Below are 22,914 nucleotides of genomic sequence, written 5' to 3'. Positions count from 1 at the left end.
CTTAGCAAGGCCTGCTTGGTCTCAACAATTCAATCGCTCTTACAGTCCCTCCTCTTTTCTCGACAATTGGACTCCTGGACTCACCTGGGGCCTGGCCGAGGATCTCTGCATCCAGCTTCCATCAGTTTATTGGATGACAGTTCCAGCACGACAGTTAGGGCTGTTTGGCCATCTGAATCACCAGACAACTAGGTAGATCAGGCTTTCTCTAGACACTAGGCCAGCAGTCTACAACAGGGATGTATCCATTGGATTTCTGGAGACTCTCCAGCACTTATCTCCTAATTCCTGTTCTCATGTGTCTTCATTTATCATGGTATGTTATTCCTTGTTCTCCTTTCTTCTTGATCCAGTCTGGGATCATCCCTGCCTCCCTAAACGCATTCTTTCCTCAAACGTTGCCTTCATTACTCACACCCGACTGTCGTCCAGTTGATCTACATGTCAGATCTCATCCATCTTCTCTGTATTGGGCGATCCCGGTCTTTCCTAGGGTCCCATTTTCTAGGTAGCCTCTCCTGAGTGTGTAGCAGTCTAGTCATCTTTGTTTTACATCTAGTACACTACTTGAGTGAGTACCTACATGTTGACCTTCTGGTCTGGGTTACCTCACTCAGGATGAATTTTTTCTAGATCCATCCATTTTGCTGCCCAACCTCATGATGTCAATTGTTTTTTCTTCTGCTGAGTAGTACTCCATTGTGTCTATGTCCAATATTTTTCTTATCCATTCTTCAGTTGAAGGGCATCTAGGTTGTTTTTCCAGTTTCTGGCTATTACACCATGGCTGATATGAACAAAGCTAGCAATGCCCTTGTGTATGATTGAGGCATTCCTTGGGCATATCCGCAAGAGTGCTCAGCTGGGTCTTAGGGGAGATGGATTCCCCAGTTTTCTAAGGAACACCATATTGATCTTCCACATGGCTGTACAAGCTTTGCATTCCCCACGGCCATCGGCAGTGGCGGGAGTTCCCCTTGCCCACGATCCTCTCCAGCATACAGCTGTCTTCTACGCCACATCATCTGACAGGTGTTAGGCGGTTCATCTCAGAGTTGTTTTAATTTGGCATTTCTCGGATAATTAGGGATGTTGAGCATTCCTTAAGCATGTCTTTCAGCCATTTGAACTTCCTCTGCTGAGATTCTCTGTTTAGTTTTACTATAAAAAGCCATTTCTAATTGGAGACTGAGTCTGAGGCACACATTTGATGTCTATTCTTGAGTGTCTTAATCTATTCTGGATATCAGCCTCTGGTCAGATGTGGGGTTGGATGAGACGCTTTTGCCCCATTCTGTACGGCTGCGCTTTGGTCTTGTGCCGTGTCCTTTGGCTCTACCAAAAGCTTCTCAGTTTCAACAGGTCCCATTCGATTGATTGTTTTCTCAGTGTCTGTTGGCTACTAGGTTTTATATTTACGAAAGTGATCTCCAGTGCCATGCATTCAAGCTACTTCTACAGCAGAGGACAATAGCAAACCAGAATGGAAAGCATCATGACTATGAACCAAAGGCTGTGGAAGCCCCCAGCTGAGCAAGCTCTGGATAAGTGAGACAATTGAATAGCTTGAACATGTTTTTGGGAGACACCCAGGCAGTGGGACCGTAGGACCTGTCTTAGTGCAGGAAGCCTGGCTGTTAGGATTGGGCTTACCAGGGACACTTTGCTCAGCTGGGAGGAGGAGACTGGACCAGCCTGTACTGATCCACACAGGTTTAAATGAATCCCCAGGGGAGTCTTGGACGCTGGAGGAGATGGGAATGGAAGGGAGCGGGATGGGGGGGAAGGTGGGGGCGGGGGCAGGAGAGGGGAGGACAGGGGACCCCATGGGCTTGAAATCGTGTAAATTAAAACACAAATATCTAATACAAAAATGAATAGGAACAAACATTAAAAAAAAAGAAGGCCTTCTTTCCCAGACTCTCCATGCAGTATGCAGTTTCTTGAGGGTCTCTGTGCTCCAGTCCATTCCTTGTACTTCATGAGACTCAACAGATCTTCAGAAACCCTGTCCCGACTTCTAGGGGTGAGGAATCCTAGAGGTGGAAGTGGGCACTGGCTGAATTCATCCCCATGTGCCCTTCCAGACCTAAGTCCACCAGTCCTGATTACCTACAAAGGTCCTCCAGTGTCCTGGGGCACTCTTGCACAAGCATAATGGTGCTGGATCCAGGCGGGATGCAAGATCAGATCGCCGCCCCGTCAACTCCTACTCCAGTTAAGTGCCACCACCCCCATCCATCAATGCATCGGGACAATTGTTGCAACATGCCCTCACCAAAGGGCAGAGCTAGGGGCTGGAGTAGAATCTGAATCAGACGCACCAGCTCTGCCCTTGTTGGAGTTTTGCAGGCTTAATCTCCTATGCCTTGTTCTTCTATCTACAAAATGGAGAGAAGCAGGCAGGACACACCTCAAAATGTAGCCACAAGAAAGCTCCATATTTCACATCAGGGACAGTGCAGCCTGCAGTCAACAAGTAAGGTTTCTAGAGCTGTGTGGTGTGGAGGGACAGACATGATCAGCCTGGCATCCTCACCAGCATGAGTTCTGTTGTGTTCTGTTTGAAGCTGAGCTCACAGCTGTGACTCTTTTGCCTCAACAGGAATCTGTACTGAGGGCATCAAGTACACAGTCTACTTGAATTCCTGCTGCTTCTCTCCATTTTGTAGATAGAAGAACCAAGGCATAGATAAGCCCCTCAAAACTCCAACAAGTGGCAGAGCTGGGGTCTGGATTCAGATTTCTACTTCCAGCCCCTAGCTCTGCCCTTGGGAGCATGTTACAATGGATGGATGAGGTGCTAACTGGAGGAGTGAGGCCATGTGCACAGCCTGGACCCCAGCCCTTCTGGAAGGGGCCCCAGACACTGGACTGGAGGTAATCTAGGACTGTGACTTGGGGGAAGGGCACATGGGGATGAATTCAGCCAGTGCCCACTTCCACCTCTAGGAGTCCTCACCCCTAGAAGTCGGGACAGGGTTCTGAGATCTGTTCTGAGTCTCACTGAGTACAAGGAATGGACTGGAGCACAGAGACCTCAAGAAACTGCATACTGCATGGCAGAGTCTTGGAAAGAAGGCCTTTCTTTTTTTTTAATGTTTGTTCCTATTCATTTTTTTTGGTATTTATTATATTTGTGTTTTAATTTTACACATCAGCCATGGGTTCCCCTGTCCTCCCCTCTCCTGCCCCCCCCCCCACCTTCCCCCCATCCCCTCCCTTCCATTCCCATCTCCTCCAGGTCCAAGACTCCCCTGGGGATTCATTTAAACCTGGTGGATTCAGTACAGGCTGGTCCAGTCTCCTCCTTCCAGGCTGAGCAAAGTGTCCCTGTGTAAGCCCAATTCCTAACAGCCAGCTCATGCACTAAGGACAGGTCCTGGTCCCACTGCCTGGGTGTCTCCCAAACAGTTCAAGCTATTCAATTGTCTCACTTATCCAGAGGGCTTGCTCCAGCTGGGGGCTCCACAGCCTTTGGTTCATAGTCATGTGCTTCCATTCGTTTGGCTATTTGTCCCTGTGCTTGTAGGAAGTAGTCTTGAATGCATTGGCACTGGAGATCACTTTCTAAATATAACACCAGTAGCACAGACACTGAGAGAAACAATCAATCAATGGGACCTGTTGAAACTGAGAAGCTTTTGTAGAGCAAAGGACACGGTCAACAAGACAAAGCGACAGCCTACAGAATGGGAAAAGGTCTTCACCAACCCCACATCTGACAGAGGGCTGATATCCAGAATATATAAAGAACTCAAGAAATTAGACATCAAAATGCCCAACAGTCCAATTAAGAAATGGGCTATAGAACTAAACAGAGAATTCTCAGCAGAGGAAGTTCAAATGGCTGAAAGACATTTAAGGAATTGCTCAACATCCCTAATTATCCGAGAAATGCAAATTAAAACAACTCTGAGATACCGCCTTACACCTGTCAGAATGGCTAAGAAGACAGCTTATGCTGGAGAGGATGTGGAGCAAGGGGAACTCTCCTCCACTGCTGGTGGGAATGCAAGCTTGTACAGCCATGTTGGAAATCAATATGGTGCTTCCTTAGAAAACTGGGAATCCATCTCCCCCAAGACCCAGCTGTAGCACTCTTGGGCATATGCCCAAGGAATGCTCAATCATACCACAAGGGCATTTGCTCAGCTTTGTTCATATCAGCATTGTTTGTAATAGCCAGAACCTGGAAACAACCTAGATGCCCTTCAACTGAAGAATGGATAAAGAAAATATGGTACATATACACAATGGAGTACTACTCAGCAGAGAAAAACAATGACATCATGAGGTTTGCAGGCAAATGGATGGATCTAGAAAAATTCATCCTGAGTGAGGTAACCCAGACTCAGAAGGTCAAACATGGTATGTACTCACTCATAGTAGGATACTAGATGTAAAACAAAGATGACTAGACTGCTACACAACTCCAGGGAGGCTACCTAGAAAATGGGACCCTAGGAAAGACCCAGGGATCGCCCAATGACAGAGAAATGGATGAGATCTACATGAACAACCTGGACGACAGTGGGAGTAATGAAGGGCAACGTTTGAGGGAAAGAAAGCTTAGGGGAGCAGGAGATCCCAGCTGGATCAAGAACAGAAAGGGAGAACAAGGAATAACATACCATGATAAATGAAGACCACATGAGAACAGGAATAGGCAGAGTGCTGGAGAGGTCTCCAGAAATCCACAATGATACATCCTCTGTAGACTGCTGGCAATGGTCTAGAGAAAGCCTGATCTGACCTAGTCTGGTGATCAGATGGCCAAACACCCTAACTGTCGTGCTGGAACTGTCATCCAATAACTGATGGAAGTGGATGCAGAGATCCTCGGCCAGGCCCCAGGTGGAGCTCCAGGAGTCCAATTGTCGAGAAAGAGGAGGGACTGTAAGAGCATGAATTGTTGAGACCAAGAAGGCCTTTCTAAGAAGGACCTCCACAAAGCTGCCTGAAAGGACATGAAGTCCTCACTGAACACCAGGGTGCAGCCTGCAGGAAACTGAGACCAGGAGGAGCTTCCACTGGAGTGAGAGCTGACTTTATCACAGCTCACTCAGGGCTCAGGGTCATTCGCTAGCCAGAGGAGAGGACTTATTGGCCACACAAAGCCACCAGAGCCGAGAGGGTAAACTATCCTTCAAGGTAAACTCCTAGAGCTAAACTCACAAAGATTAAAGCTGCAGAAAGACCACATTGCACCCACCCACCTGACTTTCCAGAGCAGATCTCATGTTCATAAAAGAAGACAAACATCAAATACTATCATGGCATAAAACCCACCAAGTCAACTATCTAATAAAAATGGCTGAACTCCTTGCTGCATGGCAAAACCTCCTAGTCCCTTTAATCCCAGTACTTGAGAAGCTGCAGCAGGAGGACCATGAGTTTCAGAAGAAACTAGCCTTCATGGCAAGATCTTGTCACAAGCCAACAAGACAAAATTGTTTGTGCTAGTCTTTCCAAGAGCAGTGTAAAGCCAACAGTTACAGAAACGTGGTTCTCCAGGACAGCATCCTGACATTAACTCAGTGTGTTCTGACCTTGGCTCTTAGTTTATATTTGTTTCACACAGACATAGGTAGTCTACTTTACACTGAATCATTAAGACTAAAAGTGGAAATATGTAGCTGACCTGGAAGGGATGAAGATGTTCTAAAGACACTTGTCTCCCTCTCCTTTGGCCATTAGATTATTGAAACAATGGACCCCAAGAAACTGGAATCCCTCATGAATGTCATGCTGGTAGAAGAGAAGGCCCAGAGTCTGGGCCAGACAGAGGGGATACTTCTCTCTGAAGAGAGATTTACAACTTGCTAGACTGACCACCTTACAGAAGAGATGATGAGTTAGTGTTGGTAGGGCCACACTGTGACTGACTTAGTTATGCACTTAAGTCTGCCTCCTACTTAAACCTTATCCTCATACTGGGATCCCCAAAGATGGACTTGGTGGGAATGTAGCCGAAATGCTTTGTCCCTCTTCTCAGTGTGGCCACATTGAATAAACCTCTTTTCCCCCTGTTTTTCACTATTAATATGGCTCTTTTAATTGGCTTATGAAGGAGAAAGAAACCACGAGGAAAAACAGCTGAAAACTCCACACCATATAAATAATTAGCTCAGAATGGATAAAAGAGCGAAAGTCAAAACTGAAACTCAAACCTGGGAAGAAAACCTGGGATGAGTCAGTGGATTCTTTGATATGACGCAAAGAAAAAATAGCCGGGCGGTGGTGGCGCACGCCTTTAATCCCAGCACTCGGGAGGCAGAGCCATGGGATCTCTGTGAGTTTGAGGCCAGCCTGGTCTACAAAGCGAGTTCCAGGAAAGGTGCAAAACTACACAGAGAAACCCTGTCTCGAAAAATAAAGAAAAAAGAGAAAAAATAGACACATCTGATGTCATCAAGCTTAAAAACTTTCATGCATCAAAGAAAATGGGGATAAGATAACAGAGGGGTGAATATGACCAAAATCCATTATAGATGTTATGCAAATGTTATAATGAGACCCATCACTTCATACAATACAAATAAGAAGGAGCAATAACTTTAACAGGATTTGAAAGGGACAAGGACTCACAGTCCATAAGTGCATCCATGTTCATGGCATCACTGTTTAAAATAACCAGGAAGTGCAGGCCACTGTGTGTGCATCATCAGAAGAGCAGAGAAGCAAACTGTGGCTTCCATCACAAAGGAGTGGAATTCTAGTGATGGTGGGCTTAAAAGCACATGCTAAGTAAACTAAACCAGATCCAAAGGGAAAGAACATTGTATTTACACTCAGGAAAGGTCCCTAGAGGAGTCAGATTTAAGGAGACAGGAAGCAGAAAGGTGGCTGCTGGGCTTTACCTGGGACAGGGTTCCAGTTGGACAAGATGGTGGATAGTTGTGATGGCTGCACAATAATGTGAAGGTGTTTTTTTTGCTGTGGAACTGTTTGTTAAAAGTGGTTTGTCATGTATAGTTTACTATAACAACTCTCCCCACAAATACAGACAAGCCCAGAGTGGGAGAATTACTTGCCAGAAAATCAACACTGTCAGAACTCTTAAAGGTGATTCTTCAGACAAAAGGAAAAGGGAACCAAATGGAAACTTCTTTGTGAAGGCCTGGAGACGCCAGGAAGGCTGATGAGTAAAGTTTCACTTCTCTGGCTTTTAAATTCATTTAAACGTAATTATTTAAAGCAAATGCATTGCATTGTGTTGGCTACAACTTGGAAGACCTGTGCTGACATCACAGACCAAAGAGGAATACAGTGGGCTCTGAAGGGGGTAGGGAGTGGGTGAAGCCCCTGGGAGGTGGACTGGGTAAGTCAAGGCCCATGGTGCTAATGTTATCTACTGAAAGTGGAATACCTACAGTTTATCACCCAATAGTGCAAATAGACCTAAGACGGAGACAGACAGTCAAAAGAAGAGAGGGAAAACAATAAACAAAGAAGTGAGGCAAATAGAGAAAACATCAAGAGAGAGGCCTTGGACTCACCCATACTGACAACTATGAACAAAAATTCTGGTTAAAAGACAGATCATTACACTCCAGACAAATGAAAGAACAACTTGATGCTGCCTCCCAGTCAACTCACTTCAAGTGTGACACACTGAAGCCAAACTCAAAAAGATAAAAAACATGTATCAGGTTAATTATAAAAAGGGACCGACATATTTGTAACTAAACACAGTGAACTTCACAAGGAGGCATAAGCCAAAAGGGACATTTCCTGATGGTAAAGGGGCAGAATGAAGGCGTAATATTCGGGAACATGTGTACTTCAAGACACCCAATCACCAGGTCCAGTGAGAGAGCTCAGTGAGTAAAGATTCATATCACCAAGGAGAGAACTGACTCCTTCAAGTTGTCCTCTGACCTCCACATGTAGACCACACTGTTGTAAACAGTCTCAAGTGTATACTCAAGTGCGCGCGCACACACATGCACGAGCACACATACACAAATATACTAAAATAAAGACCAGAGCTTCAGATGAAGCAATAACCATTTATGGTATGATGACAGACAAAATCACAATTATAAATGTGATTTCAAATCCTATTCTCAGTAACTGATTCAGCAAGTAGAAAGAAAAATCACTAAATAAATTAAGACCCAGGCAACAATCTTAACATGAACAACATGTAATGCGTTGCCTAGACTAGCCTCAGACTCTTGGGCTCAAGTGACCTTCCATCTTAGACCCCCAAGTTCTGAAACCACAAGCAGATACCATGCAGCCTGTTTGGAAGGCATGCAGAACATTTACCAACAGAGACCATATCATAGGCTGCAAGGCACATTTCACGTATTAACACCATATTCTTATAAGTAAAACTTAAAAACACGCTGTCAAGACAATTAAATTAGAAACTGATAAAATGTATCTAGACAACCCAAGTATTTCAAAGTTAAAAAACAAGTATCTTTTAAAAATGTCCCATTATAAAAGTAGAAATTACCACAGAGATTGTGGGACACTCTAAACTGAACTAAAATTAAAACATCAGTGAGGTGCAGCTACAGCAGTCCATTAAAGGCACATTTCTGTCTTTAAATCTGACTTTCTGATAAGTTGTATTAGAAAATAGGTGGAAGTGGTACTGAGCATTTATGAAGTCAGGAAGTCTTAAGTGGCTACAGTCACATGAGCTTGTTGGGAGATCAAATGCATTTCCCTGGTCTGTGCTTCATATCTATTGAGTATATTCATAATTTCTTATCACAACCATGAGGACGACAGACCAAACTTACAGTTTCTGCTAGGAGCCAGTCTATTAAGAATGGACATTGGAGAAACAGCAGGACAGAGGAGTAAGGGAACAGACATGCAGGGAGAAATGTGTAGTCATATAAAAGGGTTCACTCCTGTAATCTCAGCACTAGGAGGTGGAAGCAGAAGGATCAGGTAGTATGGGCTGCATAGTAAGACCCTGATTTTAAATGAATAATAAAAAGGATGTGTCTTAGTTAGGGTTTCTATTGCTGTGATGAAATACCATGACCACAGCAAGTTTGAGGAGGAAAGGTTTATCCAGTTTACTCTTCCACATCACTGTTCATCACTGAAGGAAGTCAGGACCAGAACTCAAGTGAGGAAGGAACCTAGAGTCAGGTGCTGATGCAGAGGCCATGGCGGGGAGATGCTTGCTGGCTTGCTCTCCAAGGCTTGCTCAGCCTGCTTTCTTATAGAACACAGGACCACCAGCCTAGCTATGGCACCATCACTATGGGCCTTGTCTCCCCCATCAATCTTAGGAAACTGCTACAGGCTTGTGTACAGCCCCATCTTATGACAGCATTTTCTTAATTGAGGTTCCCTCCTTTCAGATGACTTTAGCTTGCATCAAGTTGACATAAAACTACCTAGCACAAAATATAACTTTGCAGTAGATTTCTTGTCTAGCATGTACAATGGGTCCAAGTTCAAGACCCATAACCTTAAAAAACAATGAGATAAGTGGATTTAAGTGTCACTAAAATAAAAATAATTTTGAGTTAGCCAGTTGACACTCTTTAGACTCCACATTGCCATCAAGAACACTTCCTATCACCTTCTTCCAGGAGTAGTTTCTATCATTTTTACCTAGTGGCTGCTGCCCAACTGGGACATGGGGCCTTCTGTGGTCAGTCTCCATGGCATCCCTTTTATTGTTGGCTGTGGTGTACATGGGCTGACCAAGCTGGCTGCAGGCACAGGAACCAGTTCTGCATACAAGAGTGGCCATGTCTGGGGAGCATACCTCGTGCCTGGAGAACTGTGCTATCCCTGTGGAGTCAGAGCCTGGGGGTGACATGACCAGTTTTTGGTGTCCCACCTAGGCCAAGCTGCTACTCTCCAAGGATGCAGCAGACATGCTTGATACTACTCTTTTGCACACCTGTCCCTGCCGACATCTTAGCTGTCAAATCCATGATGGAGCATCACACACATACAGGAAGGTTGGAACTGCTACTCATGGATGCCTGTGTCGGAGGACAGAGCTTTCCTGTCAACCACTAGCTTGGTGTTTACACACCTCATAGGGCAATGTACATTCTCTTCTTGTTCCCATCTCTGTCCTAGTCACCTTTAGTAATAGCTCAGTGTCCGACCAGGGCTACAGATCTTCACAGAGCACAGGGTTGGACACCTTTGCTCTGTGGCCTCTCTTTCCAGACTTCCACAGTTGATTTTAAAAAGATAACATTCTTTCCTCCATCCTTCCTTGTCAAAAATCCCTAGACTAATGTACACTTTCCCTCTAATTTTCTTATCTGAAAATCACACAGAGGAACCAGTGCTTCCCACGTCTTCCAAGGATAAATCAGGCAGTTCTCCAGGCCCTTACCCACTCTGGCATCTATGTTCTTTCCAAGTGTTATAAACCACATTGCAGTCCATCTGGCAGTTGTAACAGATGTGAGCTCACAAACATTGTCACTCTTTTCTTTGTGGGATAAGCTAACCCAGACTCAAGCTCGAGCTTGGCTCTTAGCTTCCTTTAATGTAACTGATGGGTCCCCCAAAACTCTGCAGCTGGTGTCCTCAGGCACTGGTTCTCTCACATCCCTGCTGGTCCCTCTACTTTGGTTTGATACTTGTCCCATAGATGGGAACACATGACAAGTGTTTGTAAGGTTGGGGGCTTTTCCCCCCTTAGAGTTCTCAGTAAGGGAGCTGTAGTAGTGGACAGGCCATAGAATGTGCCAAAACCTACTTGGACAGATGGTGGAAGTATTCTTTGATAAATGCCATCATATCTTGTTTGCTTTCCCTAGAAAAAAAATCTATCTAAACATTCAGGGCAGTGATCAATTCCTTCACCTGCTCGGAGTCTCAGTGCCTCTAGTGAGCACCATTTTTAAAACTTTAAAGGTGGAACACTTCGTTTTGCAAATGAACCTGCTTGCAGTTGGAGCAGAAATGATTTCATTCCTGTTGGCCAAAGCCCCTTGATTCTCCTCTGTAGTACAAGCCTTAAACTTGCAATCCTCCTGCCTCAGCCAGTTGAGTGTTAAGTTACAAACACCGGCTCAGCTACTGCTTCTGTTAAGTGGTAAGTGAGCTCTTCTACATTTAAACATGAGTAGTAAGACATGTTCAAACAGGCCAGTGAGAGTTCAGTCCTACAAACAACACCAGTGTCCATGGGAAAACCCTGACCATGACAGCGATTGCTTCTAATGCCCTTTGCTTATGTCTGTCACAGAAGCCACACTTCAGCAGACCCTGCCTTAGTCAGAGTGGGCCAGCCAGCACCAGCAGTGTCCCAAGAGAGGCAGGGAAATCCCAGAGTCAGACTCCTTCTCACATCTTCATAGATGCCATCTTGAAAATCATACAGGGGAAAACATTGCCTATGACAGGGTGGCTCTTTATGATAAGCATTCACATTCATACACAGGCACATATGTGTGCATACATATACACATAAGCACAGATGTGCAGACATATGAGTGAATTTACACACACCTAGACTTCAAGGAAGGTCAATAGTGGGACTAGGGGGTGGGTGTCACAGCCCTTCTAGGCTAGGTAACCTAGTGATAAAGGGTATAGAAGAGCTAATGAGAGACAGAAAGACTCAGGAAAACCAACTCCAGGGGGGCACTAGCCTACAGGTAGACTATGAATGGCAGGCCTAGCAAGGAGACAGAAAACCAGGAAGACTTGCTGGAGATGAGAGTGTCCCAGGGTTGGGGAAGGAAGGCTAGCACCATGCATGGAAAAGGGATACAGTGAAGTGAGTAGAAATTTTATAAAAGCGAAAACATCATGGCAAGGGGACAGCCCTTGCATCCTGCCAGCAGCTTGCCTATGAAGCTGAGGCACCCAGGCAGTGACACTTACAAGGGCCCTTTCTGGAGCTAACAGAGAACTTGGTCATTCTGGGCCCTGTACCCTGGAAGCTCAAAGCCAGAGCTCCCCTTCCTTCTAAGCAGTGATGCAGTGTCTTGGGCAGTTTCCTCCCACCTCACTATAGATGCAGAATGGAACAAGTGGGCAACAGTCCAGGGTCCATCCCTCCTAAGGTCCCCATCAATAGAGGCTGGATAAGGATGTTTAAGACCATCCCTTGCAATTCAGAAATATACTGTGTTAAGGAATAGGACTCAGCAGCTCTGGACAAGGGAAAGGACTGGTTCAGCATGGCTTTGAGAACAACAAGGTATGTGTGGGGTGTCCTCAGTGCTACCCCTGGGTTCCCAGACCTGCCAACCCTCCATTCTCCAGGCTGACAGGAAGAACTGATCACTCACTTACTCAAAGTACTCAGCAGCAGGTGTGGTCCCGAAGGTGTCATTGAGGCCCAGGCCATCACTAGAGTTGCTGGCGTGGGCGTCGGAGCAGTTGGGGCTGTTCCAGGTGTTGTTGCAGTGGATCCAAGGGAGGTCCATGGTGAAGGAAGAGAAGAAGTAGTGTAGTGCCCAGGCGATGATGACGTTGTAGAAGAAGCCCACGTAGAAAGAAATGAGGATGACGGTAAAGCCCACACCTGGGTAGGACAGTAATGCTGCCATCAGCATGATGTCCCTTCCCATCATCTACTCACTCTGAGTTGGTGCACTGACATGCTTTGCACTCCACAATACCTTAAAACACATAGGAAGGATGGGTACCAAACCTCATTCTGTGATTACAGAAAGGAATTGCCACTTTTCAAAATCATCTCTTTCCTCCAGAGATATCAATACATCTCAGAGAGACATAGAGAGCTGGAGGGGTCATCAAAGGCCATCAAAGAGTATCTGAGACTACCCTATAAACATTCAGGTAGCCCTAAAGGTCAGCCATAGATACACTAGACCATCCAGTGTCACCCATAGCCATACAGAGTAATTAAGGCCATTCATTCCCACTACAGTAATTCAAGAAGCAGCCATGGCTATTCAGGCCCATTTAGGGTCATCTACAGCTTCCCTAGATCGCCTAGAGCAGCCAAGCATTGTTATCTATGGCTACTAGACCCACATTAAACCTTTAGAATTATCCACAGCCAACAGAAACGACCATGAAAGGCCACCTAGAGTCACCTAGAAATGCCCAATGCTGTCCAGAGTTACCATGAATTATTAAGAGAAAACTAGGACCCTTTATGGTCATCCACAAGAATCCAGGTTCATTCAAAATTATCAAAGAGTAAATAAGACTGTCTATGATTACCCAGGGAAATCCAGGTCTACCCAGAATTATACAGGCCATCCACAGCCATTTGTATCCATCCATACCTGTTGGGGTCACTCAGAATCTCTTAAGACATAGCCATTAACTTATGCCATTCCTCCAAGACCATCCAGAATGAACACACAGTCATTCAGCATGTTCACTGCCACCTAGAGCTGTCCAGATCATGCTAATGTCTTCCAGGCCATGCATAATTACCTAGGGGTTTCAAGGATCAGTCACAGCCAAACAGACCATTTAGCATGTGTGAGACTACCCAGGACTTTCCAAGACCACCCACGGGTACACTTAACCACTCAGGATTATCCAGGGCTTGCTAGAGTATTATTTTTGAAAAGAATAATCAAACCTAGGATTTGAGATCATTTAGTGGGTGGCTCCTGTAAACTGGAGTAGAACACAGGGATGATCAGTTGCCAGAATAGGGTCATCCTGAGCAGTGGGCAGATGGTCAGCCAGTTAAAAGGCTCCTCACATTGGTCAAGGGACTCCTCTTTGCATCAGGCTAAGTAAGCACAGTCACGTTCCTGCTACTGTGGCTCATTTGACTGAAATACAAGCATCCCTTCTTAGCTTTGTAGATTAATTGTTTTTGTTTATGACTTAGTGGATTTTTATTAAAACCTGGTTAGGCTCCATGCCTTTTCTGGTCTACTTGAGGCTAGGGGAGGAGTATGACTTCAAGGTGTCTTTTGTAGGTTGTAGCTTAGTTGCTTTGGATGGTTTTAACCCTTTGGAGAAGGTATTTTCATGCTCAAGGAATCATTAAAGTTACTTTCCTTCCACAAGGCAAAGAAAAGGCATTAAAATATATTGGTGTTAAGCCCAGCGGAGTAAGCAATCCTCCTTGAATGTGATCAGAAGTAGAAATAGTAAAATCCAAACTGTTTCCCTCAGAAAGCCTTCTCCTATCTAGAATTAATCACCTACATTGCAATTCCATGCACCAAGCTCCTTAGGAGAAAGGTTTTGATTCATAGTGAACTCATCAGGCAGCCATTTTGGGAGGCCATACTGTTTGTCAGCCATGTTGCCAAGAAGCCATGTTGTCAGAATCCACATTTTCCCTAATTGCACAGCTGAAAGTTTTCCCTGAAAGGTGGCTAGTGGTGAGTACCCCCTATTTGAAACATTTTAAGGTTAATGCTTGGTATCTGAAGTCCTTAGCTTGAAACTTTTTAGGAACTAAAAAAAAAAAACAAAAACAAAACAAAAAAACCCCAACCCTTTGATTATGTACTATGTTAGAATATAAGTGCAGTGTCTGAAGAAGGAGCTGACCATGCCTCTCATCCTTTGGGGACAGCTGTTGTGTGTGGCGGGAGTGTTCCATCTGGTTTTACAAGATGGTGACAAGAACACCTTCCTTCACAATGGGGTAAACTCTGCCACCAACTGATGTGGCTCCCAGGGCGCATGAGCTTGCAAGAGAGTACCCCCCAGCTGCTGAAGTGTAGCCCATCATCAACCTGACAACACTCCTGGCTTCCTCCTTTATGTCCCATAAGACACAGCCTTTAGAAACCACACATACCTTTTTTTGTTTGCCACAGAAGAATATTCTTACAGCTGAGTATAGTGGAATATACCTGAAATTCTAGCATTCAGGAGATTCACTCTCTCTCTCTCTCTCTCTCTCTCTCTCTCTCTCTCTCTCTCTCACACACACACACACACACACACACACACACACACACACACACACACAAACAGAACAGTCTTGTGATGGCTGTTACCATACAGCATATACTGTAACTACAGATCCACTGGCTGCCCCTCCCTTATCATAAGCACAGGATGCAAAAGTTATCCAGCTGAAATCAAGACAGGAGAGTGTTCTCATCAATCAAGGTGTTTTTTAGTGACTATAGTTCTTGTTCTCTCTCTCTCTCTCTCTCTCTCTCTCTCTCTCTCTCTCTCTCTCCATTATACATTTACTCACAAGAGAGACAATATGGAGAAAGGTGACAGGGGACAGAGAAAGAGATTTAAGAACCCTTCTCTCAGATACCTTGTGATGTTGTCTTCAGTGCTGAAGATCATTTCAGCTGCTGTGCCCACCCTCAAAACTAAAGCTATGCTTACTCATGGCCTCAAACGATAGCTGGCCCTAACTTTGGATTTCACTGTACCTGTACCGTGGACTTCACTTTCTGGCCCCTGCCTTGGACTTCACAGTGTCTCACTTTGGACTTCACTGTCCCACACCTTGGGCTTCACATTCTGGTCTTACCTTCATCTATCTGGCTATCTGGCTTTTGAAGCAGAGCTGCTACTCCCTTAGTTGGGAACAGGTAGATGGGCAGGGGGCAAGAGAGCCCAACTTCTCCTGAGGAACTACTCAACCTTTTATTCCATATTTTAACTGTTATCTTCATTGTCCATGTGGAACGTCAATTTATGAGCAATGAAAATACAGATAATCTTCTTAAGTAGACTTTGAAAAGATAGAGAAGGAAAGAGAAGGCATGTGGTCCAAGGGGGCTAGGAAAACAAGCAGGAAAGACCCTCTAGGGATTGTAGCTGGTGTGATATCGAACAATTCAAGGTGGTGTGTGTGTGTGTGTGTGTGTGTGTGTGTGTGTGTGTGTGTATGAGAGAAAGAGGGAGAGAGAGAGAGAACTTCCATGACTGTATACAGATGCCAAAGCTGGAAGCTGGCTTCCCTGAGTGCAGCTTCCCCAGCCTAAGTTAGGAGATGCAGAGGGCGTCTCTGACTGAGATCCCACACCTGGGTTCATAAGCTCTTCCCACAACCTTGCTCTACTCCAGCATGGCCCTCCTACAGACTTGTCTTTGGAATGGTATGAAAGCCAGGCTAGGGAGCAGCAATCACTGGGTTTTGCTCACTACCCACCGTCTTGAGATTCTCTCACCCACCTAGTCACACGGCCATAGCCTCTTCTCTACAAAGCTATTGGTGTCAATGCCTGCTCAGTTCCCCTATGTTCCAGGCCAAGTTGTTAGCATTGCATAGTACTTAATGCTCTTCAAAATGGTTTATTGAGGCTTTATGAACAGCAAAATAATTTAAAAAATGCTTTAGTGGTTTTACTGAAGAGCTTGAGACAGCATTTTATGCTGCCTGAGCTGTCCTAGAGCTGCAATCCTCCTGCCTCAAGTTACTTAGTGCTGGGATTGTTGCAGTACACCATTACTAATACCCAGAGATTGATGGAGAACTTTGTGCTGTGAGTAGGTTCCTGTGTGAGCTAACTAGCTTTCCTCTGCTGGCCACAGTCCTGGGCACTGAATCTGCCCTCTTTCTTGGTTTCCTGTTGGCCTTTCAGCTCTGTGACTCCCAGTGAGGACTGAGGCACAGGATTGGTTATAAGCCTGTAGAAGACTTAGGCCTTTTTCACAATCAAGGGGCACGAGCCTCAAACAAACAAACAAAAAAAACCAAAACAAACACAAAACAAAAAACAAACAAAAAAACAAAAAAACAAAACCTCAAAAAAACAGCAGATCAAATTCTGGCATCGCTGCAGTCTGCATGGCCACATACGGCCACCAACCCTTGAGCTGTCCTCTGTACCAGGATAGTCAGGCTGAGTCTCCAATTCAGTTATCAACTGCCACCTCAACGACACATTTGGTTGAAGCTCATGCCAGCTACCACCACAGCCTCAGACGTGGTGACTACTTCCTGGGTCACATTAGCACATTAGCTACATAGAGTTTAGGAGAACATGACATGAGTCATTCATTTCATCTATAGCTCTTAGATTGTGTCCGCTGACCTTGACCCAATAAAGTTTGTATAGTAAGTGGACAATGGAACTCCACTTTAACACAAGAATTATCTCCTAGAGTCCCAGGGCTTCCAGTTGCCCCAGTGGTCTCCATTAGGATCCAACCATGGTGTCAGACAGCCCTGTGCAGTTCATCCAAGTGCTCACTCCTACATTTTATCACAATGGGGAACACCAGTGACAGTATGTGTTCCCAAAGGGTCTGTCTGTCTCTAAAGTTGTGCATGGAGGTAGGTTTTGGTGAGGTCCCTCTTTACACAGTTTCATTTCAGTGTAACCCAAGGAATCATTTTAGCCTGGGGAAAAATGCTTACACTTACAAGATGTAAATTCAAAACCCAGCAGCCTCTGCATTTCACATTTCCACTGCACAAGAGCAGCATCTCCATGAAGAGCATGGCCTGAACAGCTGTGAGAAGCCCTTTGCTGCTCCTACCCAGAGCACCAGTGTCTGGTCCTGGGTGTAAAACACTGGCCCACAGACACAGCACTGGGAACTGGAGCTCTAATTTCTTCTATGCAGTCACTGCTCAGATGCTTCTGAGAAAATCCAATGCTGGTCTTTCAAGAGTCGTTTTCTTGGCAAATGCCAACTATTGGAGGGGAACCTCACCAGTTCTCTTCCAAGAAGAGCCTTGAAGTCTCTTGGAACTCCATCTCCTTGGGATGGCATTGGGTCAGAGCAAGGATGGTCTAATGCTGGCTGGTGGTAAACAGGGCTGGAGTGGACCCAGGATTTGCTATAAACACATGGAGAAGTCCTTAGCCTTCTCACTGTCAGTATCTCCCATGCGGAAGGCACAGTGTTCGCTACCTGGGATCTCCTGGGACCAAGGATGGTGACATTGGGGAGTGTCACCCACTGAGCAGGCCACCTGGTTCAGTGTAAAGTACATCTGTCTCATAGTGTCGAAGCCTTGTATAAACACTCTTGGCTCTCACTGAACTATATAGATAATTGATAGATACGTGATGGATAAATGCATGACCGGGAAGGTAGAGTGATAGATGAATAATAGATTATTAATAGGTGAACAGATAGATACATGTATAGATGATAAGTAGATAGATAAATGAGGAATGAATGGAGAGAGATGGTAGATGATGATCGCACAGATAGATGATTGATAAATGAATAGACAGGTGACAGATTAAAAAAGGTGCTTGCTGGATGGATGATAGAGAGGTAAGTAGATGGCTGAAGAAAAAATGACAGATAGGTTTTTACCACAAATTTTACAAATTTACCACCACTTAGCTGCAGGGCAGCTTGGTCTGGGAGCAAGGGAGTGCTCTAGAAGATTCCTGGTCATTATGGTCTTTAAGGAAGGACCCATATCAGAAGAGCGTGTGCATATGTCCATACAGTTTAGGAAAGCAGAACTTATACACAATGTCATCATCTTGTTTTGAAGCCCCAGAGGTGTGGCCATGCCTCCTGGGGAGCTATGTCCCTGCACATTACCTTTCAGGACAGGACAGATCTTCCAGACTCCAGCAGCTCCTTCTCTGTTGAACTGCCCAAGAGCCAGCTCCATGTAGAAGAGGGGCATCCCGGCAATAACCATGAAGAGCAGGTAGGGCACCAGGAAGGCACCTGTGCACAGGACAGCAGCTTCAGCTTGGGGCCACAGAAGGGGGTTGCTTTCATTATCTGCACATGAACCTTGATGTTATACCTTTAAGTATGATCTTGTCACCCAGCTTCCTGTCTAGAGGGGATATCCTGGATGGATGGTAAACCAGGCCTCCTTGCCTGTCCCAGCTGCTGTCAGTGTTGGGCATGTTCCCTTCAATGCCCCTGATTGTCCACCCACCCTAAGTCTTGAGCTCAGCTGGAAGCAAGGCAGTCAAGGCCCGGAGCCACTTCTCAGCATTATTCCTAGCACTACCAGACTCTTCAGGCCCAGCTGCACTTTTGCCCCTTGAGAGTTGTGGTCCTGGGATCTGTGACCTAACCCTGGCATTTAGAGCCGGCTTCTCTGGAGACTAGAGCCAAGTTTCTGCTGCCAGGAGTTTCCTGGAGCCAGAATGCAGGGCTTGATCTGCTTAAACTGCACATTCTACTCCACAAAGGCTGTACACCCCGGGAGTCCCCTTGCTCCCCTCAGTCCGACAGTGAGGCAGAACTTGGCCACAGCCTTCTCCTCAGGTCTTGATGAGGAAGGTGGGAGTCTTCTCACCTGTCTTTGAGTTACTTACTGGAGCTGGAAAGGCCTTGGGTCTCTCACCTTCAAGAGCACATAATTGAGCAATTATGCTCATGGATTTACGAGAGCCCTTCCTTCCCAAAGCAATTCTTCGTATCCTGCAGCCAGTCAGGAAGACCAAGCCATGAAAATAGAGGCCTCTGGGCTCAACTGGAATCTCTCTGGTGACCCTGGTCTTTTCAGTTCCACGGCTATCTATGGCTCTACCTTGAGATTAAAAAGTGGACTTTCTTATGAGCCAGGCTTGGTGGCATTGACCCATAATCCCAGGTACTCCAGAGGCTAAAGGCAGGAAGACCATATGTTCAAGGTCTGCCTGATCTACAGAGTGAGTTCAATAACTGCCTAGGAAGCAGTGAAATCCTGAGTCAAACTAAAAAAAAACAAAAAACAAACAAACCAATCAAGAGGGCTATGGATGCAACTCAGTGGTATGTGTGTGTGTGGTGTGGGGGGAGGTAGAGGAGATGGGTATATATTTCAGTTCAGGAGCATCTTCTGCTCTTCTAAGTTTAACTTTGAATTTTACGAAGTCCAACAACTCTATAAACACTGCTGAAGTTGTCTTAAAACATGTTCTTTTGGTCTTTTAGAATTTTCTTCCTAAAGTGAAAATGCTAGTGGAAATAGAAGTCAGGACCCGACGCCTCCACCTACTCCCTCTCCTTTCTGCTCTCTGGATTCCACATTCCTTGGCTGTCAGATTTTCTCTGAGCTCTCCAGCTTGGGAAGACTGAAAAGTGCTGCTGCTGGTGAAGCCTGACCATCCCACAGGAGGACAGGGTTATCTCACTCAGCACTTCCTGTTGTGCATGTTCCTGTGTATGCAGGAGCATGTGAGCCCCTGGGAAGCTAGGCATCCTCTTTGGGTGCCATTCCTCAGGAGCTGCCCACCTTGATTTTTGAGACACTGTCTGTCATTGGCCTGGTGCTCTCTGGGTAGGCTAGACTGAGACTAGTTAGCTATCAATCTCCAGGGTTCTACCCATCTCCACCTCCCTAGTGCTAACTAGCATTACAATGTTTGCTGCCATGCTCTGCTTTTTTATTTGGGTTCTGGACATCAAACTCAGGTCTTCATGCTTGCACAGGAAGCTCTTTATTGACTTAGTTATCTCCTCAGCCTTCACTGTGAGCATTTCTTGTGAGCACAGCCCCCACTGTACCATGGCTTCTATAACCTCCCCTGCACTCTCCAAACCCCCTTACATGGCCCCACCCTTAGCAGGCACAGGAGGCCAGGCAACACTCACCTCCACCATTTTTGTAGCACAGGTAGGGAAACCGCCAGACATTGGCCAGGTCCACAGCAAAGCCAATGACTGAGAGCAGGAAATCAATTTTCTTGCTCCAGGTCTCCCGCTCTTGAGTCTCCACTGGTGTCTGTGGTGGATTGATGAGGGTGGAGTTGGTCAGCTGCACTCCATTCTGCTCTTTGACAAGGATGAGCTCCACCTCCCTGGGACCCATGGCATTGGGCTCTTTAGCCGGGGCTACCACAGAGGACATTGGTCCCACGGAGCATTTGCTCTTACTCATGAGTAGACTGGAACCCAAGGAACTCTGCTTCCTTCTTCTTGGCCTTCAGTCAACATAAAGAAACACACAGCAACACACAGATTCAGCAGCCATGTCTACAGGGTATCTGGGTTGAGCACAGAGGCCTGAGGTAGTCCAAGCACCTGAAATGTCATGGCCAGGATAAAAGGTAGCTGGGGGATGTTCACAGAGATGGGAGAGACTGGCTTTGGAGACCAGAAATAGACACACCCCTACACACCCCTGCGGTTCCCTTTCCCACCAAAGCCATCATTCCCATTATTGCAGGCTTGTGTGGTTTCTAATTTGCTTACTAATAACAATCCCAGGTGTTGCCTGCACGACTTATCCGAATTCCCTGGGGGGCATATTACACCTTGCCAATAGCATTCCACTCACAGCAGTCTTTGTGAGGGTGTGCAGCTTTCTTTATACTTAGTAATACAATAAAAAGCAAAGTGAATATAACTAAAATCAGCTACAGTAACTGAAAGTTTAAAACAAATGGTCATCAGTATCTCCTCATATCACCAGGAGCATATGTACAAAACACCCTGACCATGGCTTTACAGATCTTTAAGCTGACAGAGGGTCACCAGGAATCAGTCCACACTACAGAGCTACACTAGCAGCACTCCCAGAGAACGCCTCTCCTATGCTTCTGCAGAACCAGGGCCATGGCACAGAAGGGAGGCAACGGCACTCACATCCAGTGACAGCCTGTTTCCACTGAACTCAGACAAGCACACTGATGGGAGCCCGGCATCTGGGTGGCTGCTCTAATGGGGTGACTTTCCTCTGCATCCCTAAACAAAAACTCCTGACAGAAGTTATTTTATGCACCACTTCTCTGTGGCCTCTTTACCCTGGTGACAAACCCAAATGCAAATTCCTCACACGTGTCAAAAACGGGCTAATGGGTTTGTTTGCTGCTGCGAGGGGGCAGGTAGGACTGCCAGGTAGGTTGGTTGTGAGAGGGCACCGAGCACAGCTAAGGACCTGGCCCCGGGCTCTGCTCCCTGCTCTGTTACAGGCACACAGGTACAGAGGCACCTGTCTGCCACACCCTACACTCCTCAACTCATGGCTCAGAGGCGAGGTTTGGGCAGATAGCAAAATGGCCCCTGGGAAAACATCGTTCTTCACCAGCTGGATCAGGAAACAGGTGGCTCATGAGCCAAGGTTCCCTGTCTTTCCCCACAACCTGACTTCAGCCCTGGCTTACAGAAAAGACAAGAGAGAAGGTAGAGGGAGGGAGAAGGGAGATGGAGCTTTTGGCATGTTGTGAAAACAACCCCAAGGGGTGTGCTTCCTCCAGATCCCAGCCACTCAAGTGGCATCAATCCACCACCGAGGATCCAGGGTGCCCAGCCTCAGCCATAGACAGCCATGCCCCCCTGGGAAGTAACAGCAACCTCCTGTGAAGGTCTTGAGCCTGGGTTCTGTGGAATCCTACACTCTGAGGACAGGAGCTGAGCACGCACCCCTTAGTTCTGTGTGGAAGGAGCTGCTCTCCAAAGCCCTGGCTGTTGGCGACTTGGACCCAGAACCTGGATGGCTCTGGTTCCTACACTTCATACCGCGGCACGTCTAGGGCCAGAGTGGGGTTCCTGCTCGTTGCCCCACCGCCTAGCCATCCAGGGTCAGAGTGGGTCAGGGGTAATGGAGATGCCACCTCCAAGGATGCGCAAGGAGCGACCCTGGTCCTTACCTGCCTCCTGCTCTTCAGTCCCGCTTAACAGCTCTGGCGGGTCCCAGTCTCAAGCTCTTATCCAGTCTCGGGGTCGGTCCGCCTAGCCCCGCCCGCCGTCGGGGGCGCCCGCTGGCACTGGCTCCGCCTCTGTCCCGCCCTGGGTGGGCGGAGGACAGGCTAGGCAGCGCTCCTGCTTCTCTTGGGTACTGGGATGGCTGCGAGGACTCAGAGACTACTGAGCCCGAGCCTGGCCGGTGTCTTGCGCGGTCAGAAAGCTTCGGCCACGTGGGAGCAAGGCTCATAGGTTGGACGCGTTGCAGACCAGACGGACAGTTGGTTTAAAGGAAAGAGCAGTCCAGGTCTCCCGTCCCTGCTTGCGCTCCTTGGGGTTGTCCTGCCAGCGCCTGCAAAGGGTTCCCAGGCAACTGGTTCCAACAAGGCTGCGAGGAGCAGAGGAGCAGAGGAGCTGATCCCCCTCTCCCCCGGGAAGAGAGCAAAGTGGCCAAAGCCCGGGGACCTGCGCAGAGCTCCTAAGGTTCAC

At 46.6% G+C, this 22,914-nt stretch overlaps 1 protein-coding gene across 1 annotated transcript in view; it reads right to left on the bottom strand.

Annotated features, from left to right (window-relative positions):
* Slc6a3 (solute carrier family 6 member 3) overlaps positions 1-22,445 on the bottom strand; it is a 40,593-nt gene extending 18,148 nt beyond the window's left edge. Inside the window, exons 1-5 of the mRNA XM_036206934.1 lie at positions 22,392-22,445; positions 20,395-20,723; positions 18,397-18,528; positions 12,256-12,487; positions 9,563-9,695 (exon numbers count right to left, since the gene is read on the bottom strand). Coding sequence (XP_036062827.1) covers positions 9,563-9,695; positions 12,256-12,487; positions 18,397-18,528; positions 20,395-20,680 — 783 coding nt within the window. The 5' untranslated portion in view covers positions 20,681-20,723; positions 22,392-22,445. The remainder of the gene's footprint in view (positions 1-9,562; positions 9,696-12,255; positions 12,488-18,396; positions 18,529-20,394; positions 20,724-22,391) is intronic.
* Between the last annotated feature and the right edge of the window lie 469 nt (positions 22,446-22,914).

Source organism: Onychomys torridus, chromosome 15 (assembly GCF_903995425.1).
Source record: "Onychomys torridus chromosome 15, mOncTor1.1, whole genome shotgun sequence".
NCBI classification, from domain to species: domain Eukaryota; kingdom Metazoa; phylum Chordata; class Mammalia; order Rodentia; family Cricetidae; genus Onychomys; species Onychomys torridus.
This window is presented reverse-complemented; position numbering and strand designations above follow the sequence as displayed.